The 12,768-nt window shown below is 41.4% G+C and overlaps 1 protein-coding gene across 1 annotated transcript; it reads left to right on the top strand.

Annotated features, from left to right (window-relative positions):
- The first annotated feature begins 8,881 nt into the window (after window positions 1-8,881).
- Window positions 8,882-12,768, top strand: LOC116353999 (toll-like receptor 13). Its single transcript, XM_031792529.1, has 2 exons — window positions 8,882-9,105; window positions 9,473-12,768. The coding sequence occupies exon 2, from the start codon at window positions 9,501-9,503 to the stop codon at window positions 12,417-12,419; it is 2,919 nt and encodes a 972-aa protein (XP_031648389.1). The 5' UTR covers window positions 8,882-9,105; window positions 9,473-9,500; the 3' UTR covers window positions 12,420-12,768.

Here is a 12,768-nt window from a genome sequence, read left to right as displayed (position 1 = left end):
GCATTTCGTATTATTCTGTACATTTATCTGAAAGACCACATTAAGTATGATATGTTATGTTTTGTATGGTATATATTAAGGTATTAACCTCTAATGACTCCCTATCCCGCATGAGGGAGCGTAATCATCGCCTGACACTAATTAGCATAACGCAACGGACATAAATATTCCTAGAAAATATTCCTATTTATGATAATCACAAATGAAATATATTGAGATACAGCTTAGCCTTTTGTTAATCACCATGTCATCTCTGATTTTCAAAATATGCTTTACAGCCAAAGCTAAGCCATTTTTTTTGTAAGTTTATCGATAGCCTAGCATAGCATTTTGTCCAGCTAGCAGCAGGTAACTTGGTCACGGAAAAGCAATCAGAAAAGCAATCAAATTAAATCGTTTACCTTTGATGAGCTTCGGATATTTTCACTCACGAGACTCCCAGTTAGATAGCAAATGTTCCTTTTTTCCAAAAATATTATTTTTGTAGGTGAAATAGCTCCGTTTGTTCTTCACATTTGGCTGAGAAATCGCACGGAAATTGCAGTCACGAAAACGGCGAAAAATATTCCAAATTAGCTCCATAATATCGACAGAAACATGGCAAACGTTGTTTATAGTCAATCCTCAAAGTGTTTTTCAAATATCTATTCGATAATATATCCATCAGGACAATTCGTTTTTCAGTAGGACCGATTGGAGTAATGGCTACCTCTGTATTTTACGAGAGAATCTCTCTGGGAGCATCAGGTGACCACTTGCGCAATGTAGCCGCTTACGGGTATTCTTCAACATAAATGCGTAAAACTACGTCACAATGCTGTAGACACCTTCGGGAATATGGAGAAAGAGTAATCTGGTTGATAGCCCATTTACTGCTCAATAGGGACAGATAGGAACGCAACGCTTTCAAAACATGAGGCACTTCCGGATTGGAGTTTTCTCAGGCTTTCGCCTGCAACATCAGTTCTGTTATACTCACAGACAATATTTTTACAGTTTTGGAAACTTTAGAGTGTTTTCTATCCTAAGCTGTCAATTATATGCATATTCTAGCATCTTGTCCTCACATAATATCCCGTTTACTACGGGAATGTTTAAAAAAAAAAAAAATGAAATACTACCCCCTAGTCACAATATGTACAATATGTTAGAAATTTGCAAAACATAATATATGTTATGAAATCTAGTTGGTGGCTAGGTGGATACCATTAGCTAGGCTCGGGGTTAAGGTTAAGTTTAGGAGTTAGTTTAAAGGGTTAAGGTAAGGGTTAGGGGAAGGGTTAGCTAACATTCTAAGTAGTTACAAAGTAGCTAAAAGGTAGTAAGCAGTTGAAAAGTTGCTAACTAGCTAACATTGTCCATGATGAGATTTCAACTTGCAACCTTTGGGTTGCTAGACATTTGTGTTATACACCTACCCATCTGTCTTATGTAATCATGAGAAACCTAACATACCATATTAGATGGAGTGTCTCGGATTTAAGTACAGAATAATACGAAACGCTCTAAGACCAGGTTTGCAACCTGTTATGGCCTTGCGCATCTGTAGTGGAAGGTGACCGAGCTACAGCAGTGTTTGTCATATCATGAGATATCCTGAAAATCTTCTCACGTAACGGTTTGGCCTACAAACTATTATGACCCCTCTTTGGAAAGACACTCGGACTCATCTCATCTACCGGTTCTACTCTATGGAAAGGGGAGACTTTCCCTAACATGATGGTGTTCTCCGTTTTACTCTACGATCCCCACAAGTGTCATGGGACTCGTCTGAAGGTAACCCATAGAAACGAATGGAAGTACGGAGGTAGTTTTTACCAACAAAAATAAGGGGTTAAATATGTGTCCAAAAAACCCGAAACATTTCCTGAGCTTTCTTAGATCTTCTACATATATAACAGACACTTCAAAACCTTATTCCTTATGATTTTTGTTGGATTGTCTTTTTTGTCATTTTTGAGTATGTTATTCAATGCGTTTCTATGGGCTACAGTAGTAAAGGGCAAATTCAATATTTTATCAAATCATTTTTTAATATATTTTTTGAAACTTAAAGGGGTCATAAAATTCCAAATCTAATACCCTAATGATCTATGTTATAACCATTTAAAACAATTCCTTATGCTAGCTTAGTTAAGAGATGCTTATATTTGTAACATGTGCTTAAATGTGTAATGGGAAATTGAATTTTCATTGTCATAGATTTTCTTGATTGTTATACTTGATCTCATTTATCTCATAAATTAATGCAATAAAATCTAACTATTACAGTTTATTGGCATATTTCAATTATAATATGTCATACAAAATGTTCAGCATAAAATATGATAATAAAGTACACTATATATGCAAAGTATGTGGACACCCCTTCAAATGAGTGGATTCTGCTATTTCAGCCACACCCATGACTGACAGGTGTATAAAATCGAGCACACAGCTATGCAATCTATGCAATCTCCACAGACAAAGACTGGCAGTGGAATAGCCTTACTGAATAGATCAATGTGGCACCGTCATAGGATGCCACCTTTCCAACAAGGAATTGTGACAAATTTCTGCCCTGCTAGAGCTGCCCCGGTCAACTGCAAGTGCTGTTATTGTGAAGATGAAATATATATAGGAGCAACAAAGGCTCAGCTACGAAATGATAGGCCTCTCAAGCTCACAAAACGGGACCGGAAGCACGTAGCGCGTTAAAATGGTCTGTCCTCGGTTGCAACATTCACTACGGAGTTCCAAACTGCCTCTGGAAGCAGCGTCAGCACAATAACTGTTCGTCAGAAGCTTCATGAAATGGGTTTCCATGGCCGAGCAGCCGCACACAAGCCTGAGATCACCATGCGCAATGCCAAGTGTTGACTGGAGTGGTGTAAAGCTTGCCGCCATTGGACTCTGGCGCAGTGGAAACGCGTTCCCTGGAGTGATAAATTAAGCATCACCATCTGGCAGTCCGACAGACGATTCTGGGTTTGGCGGATGTCAGGAGAATGCTACCTGCCCGAATGAATGGTCCGGGGCTGCTTTTCATGCTTTTGGCTAAGCCCCTCAGTTCCAGTGAAGGGAAACCTTCATGCTACAGCATACAATGACATTCTAGACGATGCTGTACTACCAACTATATGGTAAAAGTTTGGGCAAGGCCCTGTCCTGTTTCAGCATGACAATGCCCCTGTGCACAAAGTGAGGTCCATACAGAAATGGTTTGTTGATATCGGTGTGGAAGAACTTGACCGGCCTGCCCAGAGCCCTGACCTCAACCCCATCGAACTCCTTTCGGAGGAATTGGAACGCCGACTGCGAGCCAGGCCTAATCGCCCAACATCAGTGCCCGACCTCACTAATGCTCGTGGCTGAATGGAAGCAAATCCCCGCAGCAATGTTCCAACATCTAGTGGAAAGTCTTCCCAGAAGAATGGAGGCGGTTATAGCAGCAAACGGGGCACCAACTCCATATTAATGCCCATGATTTTGGAATGAGATGTTCTTGAAGCAGGTGTCCACATATTTTTGGTCATGTAGTGTAGAGGTCGATCGATTCATCTGCATCTTTAGTTAAAATAAATTAATGTTAGTAGGCAATATTAACTAGTGAAATTGTTTCACTTCTCTTGCTTTCATTGCCCGAACAACCATATCCAACTGGACATGGATAAAAATGTAAACGAATATCCTTACAGATGCTACAATTTGGGCTGCCTGGCTCGATGCAAACTAATTTGCCAGAATTGTACATAATTATGACATACATTTGAAGGAACTGTTCCGTATTTCACTGAAAGAATAAAAGTTTTGTTTTTGAAATGATAGTTTCCGGATTTGACCCTATTAATGACTGAAGGCTCGTATTTCTGTGTGTTTATTATATTATAATTAAGTCTATGATTTGATATTTGATAGAGCAGTCTGACTGAGCGGTGGTAGGCAGTAGCAGCCTCGTAAGTATTCATTCAAATGGCACTTTCCTGCGTTTGCCAGCAGCTCTTCGCAATGCTTGAAGCACAGCGCTGTTAATGACTTCAAGCCTATCAACTCCTGAGATTAGGCTGGCAATACTATAGTGCCTATAAGAACATCCAATAGTCAAAGGTATATGAAATACAAATGGTAGAGAGAGAAATAGTCGTTGGTCATAATTTCTATAATAACTTGCGGCTGAACTTGAAAGGGGTTCCTTCGTTATTTTACCGTTCATGTCTTCCATAGAGAATGTCTTGATCTACTTCAAATAAGGTCTGTTTCGTGCTTAAACCTCAGCGTTTTGATACTCGTGTAAATCTCACTAGGATAAGGTAACGTTTGTCAAAATATTTTCATAAAGCCACTCTACAATTTAAAAAAAATCAGATTTTACTGGAAGGTGTAATGGGGATTATGACTCACACTTTGGTAGTCAATTTGTACCATGGCCATTATTAAAATAGGATTTCCTGCATATAGAAATAACAGTTTTTGTTCTCAACATTCATCACAGGTAACTTAAACTCTATTTTCCTTATTCAAACAGTTGAGAGTTTGACAAGGATACTGAAGAGTTAAGCAGACTCTTCAGTATCCTTGTCACTGTGTATGTGTGTGTGTGTGTGTGTGTGTATGTGTGTGTATGTGTGTGCATGTGTGCACAATTATATACATTTTACAGATGGCAGAGCACGAGTGTGGGACTATTACATGGAATTGGCACCAGGGAAATCAAGGTGTCATATTTGTGATAAAGATGTAAGCATGGGGTCAGCAACAGCTACATAAAAAAATACCACTAACCTGTGGAATCACCATTAGAACATCCATCCAAAAGCCCATAAGGAAGCAATGATGAAAAAAGCAAACGCAAATTCTTCACAAGGAAAATGTGATACAGACAGTTCACAGACATCGCAGGCTACAATCATACAACTTTTTAATAAACAAGCAAAATGGCTGATGTTGGTTTTCAGCGGCTGATTACTCTTGCTGAACCCAGGATCAAAGATGAAAAATTATTTTGATCAGAAATGCTAGAAATGCTACACATGAAAGAGTTGTGATGAAAGTGAAGAATCTTGTGGCGCCAGTCAACGCTCCACACATGGCATTCACAACTGACGGCTGGTCAGGCACTACAGAGTCCCTAATGAGCCTTACTGGACATTTCATTGACAAAATCTGGACAAGAAAGCAGGTTGTGCTGAATGTCAAGACTATGATTGGATCACACACAGGAAACTACATAAGAGAGATGTTTTTGACTATGTTGGAATACTGGGAAATCCACACAGAACGTGTAGTGCTGGTCCTCAGGGACAGTGGGGCAAACATGGTGAAAGGTATGAGGCTGGCAGAGCCTCCAGACTTCAGCTGTAGTGCACACACCCTACAGCTTGTAATCAATGATGGCCTATCCAGTCAGAGAGCTGTGCTAGACATTATTGCCGTGTTGAAGAGCTGTGCAACTCATTTAGACTACTCTGTACTGGCCAAACAGAGGCTGAGGGCCATTCAGGAAGAGATTGGCCTTCCCAAACACAGCCTCATCCAAACAGTTCAAACTCTCTGGATCTCAACACTACACATGTTGCAGAGGATGTTTGAACAGAGGCGTGCACTGAAAGTGTATGCAGGTGAATACGGACACATCCGCAGTTAGTCTGTTGCACAGTGGGACATTGTCTCTAACCTTATTGTCTCTAACCTTATAGTTTCACCTATGGAGGAGGTGACACTGGAGATGAGCCACTCCAACTCTACTGCCGCATGCATCATCCCCAGTGTGTCGGTGCTGAAGCTGATGCTGCAGCAGGAGGGTTCTTCTATTCAAGGCATCAAAACTTTACGGAGACCATGTTGGACAGTCTGACAAGGAGGTTCTCCAAGGCTGAGGAGACAAAATGCCTGGTGCTGGCAACCGTCCTGGATCTACATTACAAGAGCTATGCATTCACACCTGCCTGTTGCCATTCCTGAGCAGGCTCTGTACTGGTGGTGCCCCGATCCCGCAACTGAATCAACTTTAGAAGACGGTCCTGCACTTAATGGACTTTCTTGGGCGCCAGGAAGAACAATGATTCCAAGCACCACCCTCCTTTTGAAGCTTCCAGTCTGTTATTCGAACTCAATCAGCATGACAGAGTGATCTCCAGCCTTGTCCTCGTCAACACTCACACCTGTGTTAACAAGAGAATCACTGACATGATGTCAGCTGGTCCTTTTGTGGCAGGGCTGAAATGCAAAGGAAATGTTTTTGGGGGATTCAGTTCATTTGCATGGCAAAGAGGGACTTTGCAATTCATCTGATCACTCTTCATAACATTCTGGAGTATATGCAAATTGCCATCATACAAACTGAGGCAGCAGACTTTGTGAAAATTAATATTTGTGTCATTCTCAAAATATTTTGTAACGGCCGTCGTAGGTGGAAGAAGGTGAGGACCAAGGTGCAGCGTGGTAAGTGTTCATGATTATTAATATAATCAAAACGGAACAGTAAACAAAAGAACGACTAGGAAGAACGAACAAACGAAACAGTCCTGTCTAGTGATGACACACAAAACAGAAAATAAACACCCACGAAATACAGGTGGAAAAAGGCTACCTAAGTATGATTCTCAATCAGAGACAACTAACGACACCTGCCTCTGATTGAGAACCATACCAGGCCAAACTCAAAAACCAACATAGAAAAACAAACATAGACTGCCCACCCCAACTCACGCCCTGACCATACTAAAACAAAGACAAAACAAAGGAACTAAAGTCAGAACTTGACACATTTGGCCAAGACTGTATATATATATATATATATATATATATATATATATATATATCGGCCGATTAATCGGTATCAGTATCCGCTTTGAAAAATCATAATCGGTCGACTTCTAATGTAGTGTATAGTCTGTTACGGACAGAATGATCTAAGTTCTGTAGACTTGATCCTTTGCCAAAGTTTTTTTTAAATCAAGCTGTTTAGGAGTGCAAGGGTGAATTTAGTTATTGAACATTCGCACTTCAGAGTAGACTTTCCCTAAAGGATATATGCAAATACATGCTATAACAAGCCAATAGGATCTCACAAGCATGTGCTGGGCTCTGGCCACCTCCTTGCTTGTTCTGCTCTCATTGGAAACAATGCCGATGATAAATCTTGGGTTAGTTACCAGTATCTTTGATGGAGCTAGATTGTATTATTTGAACCTTTAAAATAACATTGTTTGAGTGACTTGTGTATTGTGGTGATGTGATTTTATGTTTTGACAGCAGATTTGGCAAATGTTCTAATAAGACACCATGTTGTCCATTGAGTACAGATGTTCACAGTTGTTATTCATTGAACAGAGATCGCACACACACTGACTCCTATTCCACACAGCCCATCATGTCTGGGGGGATTTTGTTAGGCTCTGGGCGGATCCTGCTGAAAGCCAGGAGGCTTGGTGTCTCCTAGTGGTAGTACTCAGAGCCCACATACACTTTGATGTAGGCTGCACACGCGTTCCTTGATGCTGGAGATGGGCAGTGGGGTCTCTCTGGCTATTGCCCTAGAGGTGGCAGACAGGTCCTTATCACAGGCGGCTTGTAACACCTTGATTGAGGAGGATGGGCTCAATGTAATGGCTGGAACAGAATAAATGGAATGGTACACTCTTAGAAAAAATGATTCCAAAAGGGTTCTTCAGCTGTCCCCATAGGAGAAACATTTTTGGTTCCAGGTAGAAACCTTTTTGGTTCCAGGTAGAACCCTTTTGGTTCCATGTAGAACCCTCTGTGGAAAGGTCTCTACCTGGAATCAAAAGTTTTTTTTACCTTGAACTAAAACTAGTTCTTCAAAGGCTTCTACTACGGGGACAGCCGAAGAACCCTTTTAGGTTCTAGAAAGCACCTTTTTTCTAAGAGTGTATCAAACACATCAAACACGTTGTTTCCATGTGTTTGATAGCATTCCATTCTCTCCATTCTAGCCATTATTATGAGCTGTCCTCCTCTCACCAGCCTTCTGTGGTGCTTATGTCCTTCTCTCTCCACTTATTCAATGGTCTTTCCCCTCTGTGGATGAAATAAAGTCTATGAAGTATGAATGAGAAATAGAACAATAAATAAAAGGGGAAAGTCACACAAAGTATCCATATCAGTTCAGTTTCACTATAAAGTTTCACCGTCATACAATTATTCAGAAGTCCAATTTTGGTCTGTTTGCTCATTAACTTTTTCTCACTTCCTCATTTCTTTTGTTAAATCATCCCCCAAGACACCCTTCTTTATGTTTCTATTCCTTCATTTTTATTCCTTTAGTCCCATTCAAAATCCTAATTTCCTCTAACCCTAACCCTAACCCTAACCCCAAAACCAGAACTTAACCCCTTACCCTGGCTCCTAACCATAACCCTAAACCTAATTCTAAACTTAACACTAATTCTAACCTTAACCCTCCACACACACACACACACACACACACACACACACACACACACACACACACACACACACACACACACACACACACACACACACACACACACACACACACACACACACACACACACACACACACACACACCTTCATATGAGACAGATTATACATTTTATTGCATTGTCTTTCCTGTCACCTGTGGATGAAATAAAGTTTATGAAGTAAGAATGAGAAATAGAGGTTGGAGGCGGCTTCTGGTAAAGAAATGAACATTACATTCTCTGGAATGTAAAAAGTGTCAGTGTTAGTACCCGTTTGATGTTTGGATCAGAATGTTCTTAGTTCTAGGAAATATCTCAGGTCTCGGGAAGTTCCCGTATATGGTCAGCATCAGTATTTTATTCGGTCCAACTGTGAGAGAGAGCAAACAAGCCTGACTCCCCCCCCGACTCTCTCTCTCTCGCTTCTTCTTTTCTGCCCCTTCTTTTCTGCCACTTAGTCAACTGTGTGTCAGGTCAACCCAGTCTGTTAAGTTTTCACTTGTGTTGTAGCTGTTTGTGAGAAATCAATCTAGACAAATACCAATATATATTTTGAATAAAGTTTAGTGAAGTATAATGCCAGGGAAGTGCTCTTTGGAACAGGGTGGTAGAACCGGGACTCAGGTGATCACAGTCCTATGCTGCACTAGTGCTCACTGTGACTGTCTTCCTCTGACAATTGTGAGTAAAAATGATTGGCTGTTTTTAGTTGTCTTTTGCTGGTGTATCTCTTCAAAGATATACAAATGTGTGTTTTATTCTTATCCAGACAATGTTATTACCCTTATCTACTCATTTCTAATTTGATAGTGGTCTTTACTTTTTTTCCTTTCTACTCTAGTTTGTCTTTTTCAGTAAAGAAAACCTTTTGTGAATTATGTTGATATATTGGATTACCTATAAATAATAATCTGTCAGTTATTTTGAGGACCACAATACCAACAGCTACCAGTGTTATTGCAACTTCATTGAATTGTTTAATTACGTTACATTTCCATCCCACAAATGATGTAACAGTTAGTCAGCTTGTCTTTGTTTTTTTCTCTAGATCTGAAGTACATGTCAAGCCCCTCAAAATGACACTCAAGATAACCATGCCAGGAGAACAAAGTGGGCTTACATTCTCTCAGCTGAGACTCTTTCTTTGTTTCCTGATGTATTGTTGGGTTCTTGCTGATCCAGTATGTGGGTACTTCCTGAAAAACTGCACAATCCGGGGTAATCTCAGTGACCCCTCTAACATGAAAGTACTCTGTGAAAAGAGGAACCTAGAAGTCATGCCTATAGACATTCCACGGAAAGTAAGCGTTTTAGATGTGGCCATGAATAACATTTCCAAAATTGGAAAGTTGGATTTTAAAGGCCTATCAAACCTCAAAATTCTAAACATGTCAAGAAACCAGATCTCTCAATTGGACAATGGGTCTCTCAGACACCTAGAGGCTCTTCAGGAGCTGGGTCTGGCTCATAACAGACTCACTACCTTGTCAGACCATTTGTTTCAAGGTCTAGTCAACCTCTCCCTGCTACATCTGGACAACAACTTCATTGCAACCATCAGCTCCTCATCATTTCAGCCTCTCTCCAGTTTGAAGACAGTGAATTTAACCAAGAACATCCTTTATATTATGAAGGAAGTTCAGCCCATCGTACAATTACCACACTTACAGGAGTTGTACATTGGGAGCAACAAATTCACCTCTTTCCAGTCACAGGAAATATCAAACACTTCTATAGAGCTGAGGCTGTTGGATTTATCCCGGAATCCATTGGGAGTCTTCAGGATCACGGCAGATGTTCTTCCTTACCTTGAGGTGTTAGACATCGCCTACTGTGGCCAACTTGGACGCATGGAATGGGATGTGCTGAACAGGTCTTTTCTGAGCAACGTCAATCGTCTCAACTTGAGCGGCATTGAGATGTCTTTCGAGAGGATGGGTATGGTGCTGCAGACTGTCAACTCCTCATTAGTCCATCTGAGATTGAATGACCTTGTCAAAGGCTCAAAGCTCAAGGTCAAGGCTCTCACTGATATTGCCTGCCATATACCTAAACTCAGCGTGCTCCGACTCGAATATAACAACATAGGTAATCTCTCTGAGGAATTTCTGCAGTCATGTAAACACATGACAGAAGTGGACATATCAAATACTGGTCTTACTCAGCTGTCTGAATTTTCATTCAGATCAATAGAGCAAATAAGTGCTTTGAAAATGGGCCACAACAGGCTTTCTTCCGTACCAAAGGCCACAAGAAATCTACCTACACTGAAGATCCTGGATCTCAGCTTCAATATCATCAATAAACTAGGCTGCTCAGATTTCTCCAATCTTACAGGACTCACACAACTCTTTCTTTTCCACAATCAAATCCCCAACCTTCCAGGATGTGTTTTCCAGGATTTGAAAGAATTAAGGATCCTTAAACTGGGATCAAACAAAATCCTGACCTTGAATGAAGCCTTCATGAATGGTTTGCACAAACTTGAGACTTTGAATTTGGCAGGCAATAAACTGAGCTCTATCAGAAAAGGAGAGTTTAAAAGCTTAACATCACTCAAGACTTTACTTTTATATGACAATCAGATTGCCAGTATGGAAGATGGAGCCTTTGAGGGATTGGTCAACCTTACAGAACTTAACCTGGGCTCAAATAAGATCACTCAAATAGACATAAGAAACACTGTGCTCATGGGGCTTCCAAGCTTAAGAACTCTTGATATATCCTGTAATTACATCACATATGTAAATGATGGTAAATTAGACCCTCCACCCTTCTCTCATCTGACATCTCTGGAGAATCTGCAGATCCATAGTCAGCGTCACAAGGGACTGTGTCATCTACCTATCAACTTCCTTGAAGGTCTGAAATCTTTATTGGCATTCAAGGCAGGGAATCTCAATATTAAGGACCTGCACCCAAACACATTTATTCACACACCACGGTTGTGGTACCTTGATGTCAGTAAGAATGAGTTCACAGCCCTCATGCCAAAGCTGTTTCACCCAACCCCAAGGCTCAACAGAATGTACATGTCCAAAGCCCAACTTCAGTCCTTAGATTTCCTCATAGGAGCAAACCTCAGTAGAGTCACTTTCTTGCAGGTGAGCAAGAACGACATAACAGCAGTCAATGAGACGGTGTTGCAATCTCTCCCTGCCTTGACATACCTGGACATGCAAGATAATCCTTTCACCTGTGGCTGCAGTGATGCTTGGTTTGTCCAGTGGATGGAGAGTGACAACCAAACACAAGTTGTTGGTGCAGGAGAATTTACCTGCAACTATCCTGCCGATCTAAAGGACACCAAGTTGTTGGATGTTGAGCTTCAGTTCTGTACAGTGGACTTAGGACTTTACTGCTACATCTCTACCACTTGTCTGGTCCTCCTCACCCTGGTAGCATCCTTTGCCTACCACTTCCTGAAATGGCAGGTAATTTACGGCTATTACCTCTTCCTGGCTTTCCTCTATGACACCAAGCAAAGGAAAAAGCACACGCCTCATGGCTGTCAGTACGATGCCTTCATCTCCTACAACGCCCACGATGAGCCCTGGGTCCTGAGGGAGCTTCTGCCAGAGCTGGAGGGAGTGCAGGGCTGGAAGCTGTGTCTCCACCACCGGGACTTCCAGCCAGGCAAACCCATCATAGACAACATTATGGACGGCATCTACGGAAGCCGCAAGACCATCTGTGTCATCAGCCACCGCTACCTGGAGAGTGAGTGGTGCTCCCGGGAGATCCAGGTTGCCAGCTTCCGGCTCTTTGATGAGCAGAAGGACGTCCTGATTCTGGTGTTCCTGGAGGAGATCCCTACCCACCAGCTGTCACCCTACCACCGGATGAGGAAGCTAGTGAAGAGACGCTCATACCTGAGCTGGCCCAGAGCTGGGGAGCAAACCGGGGTCTTCTGGCAGCAACTACGGTTGGCTTTAGAGAGCAAGGATGGCTCTGCTGAGGAAAATCCCATCCTCTCTGGGGTGGAGGCTTTGTGATAGTGAAACCTTGATTTGAAACAACCATCACTCTCTGAACCTTTTCTGTATATTTACATGAGAATATTGAAGATGCACTCTCAAACTTTTGTCTATTTTCAGCCAGTAGTTTTGAAAGTGGTGCTTACGAGCCAGAAGTGGTCCTCGTTTTCTGTGTATCACGTCATCTAAAGTGTTTTAAACTAATTTGTATGATATGACATGTTACGAATCTAATTCATCATAATAGTATGTTATGATTTTGCTGTGCTCTGCATCCTGGAGTGCATCTTAAGAAATCGTTAATAGTACTGACGCACCAATGCGTCAATCTAAGTAACATAATAAATTTAAAAATCCTGGTCTCAGA

The sequence above is a fragment of the Oncorhynchus kisutch genome, linkage group LG16 (genome assembly GCF_002021735.2).
Source record: "Oncorhynchus kisutch isolate 150728-3 linkage group LG16, Okis_V2, whole genome shotgun sequence".
NCBI classification, from domain to species: Eukaryota; Metazoa; Chordata; class Actinopteri; order Salmoniformes; family Salmonidae; genus Oncorhynchus; species Oncorhynchus kisutch.
Note: the sequence above shows the minus strand (reverse complement) of the source record. Positions and strands in the feature narration are given on the sequence as shown.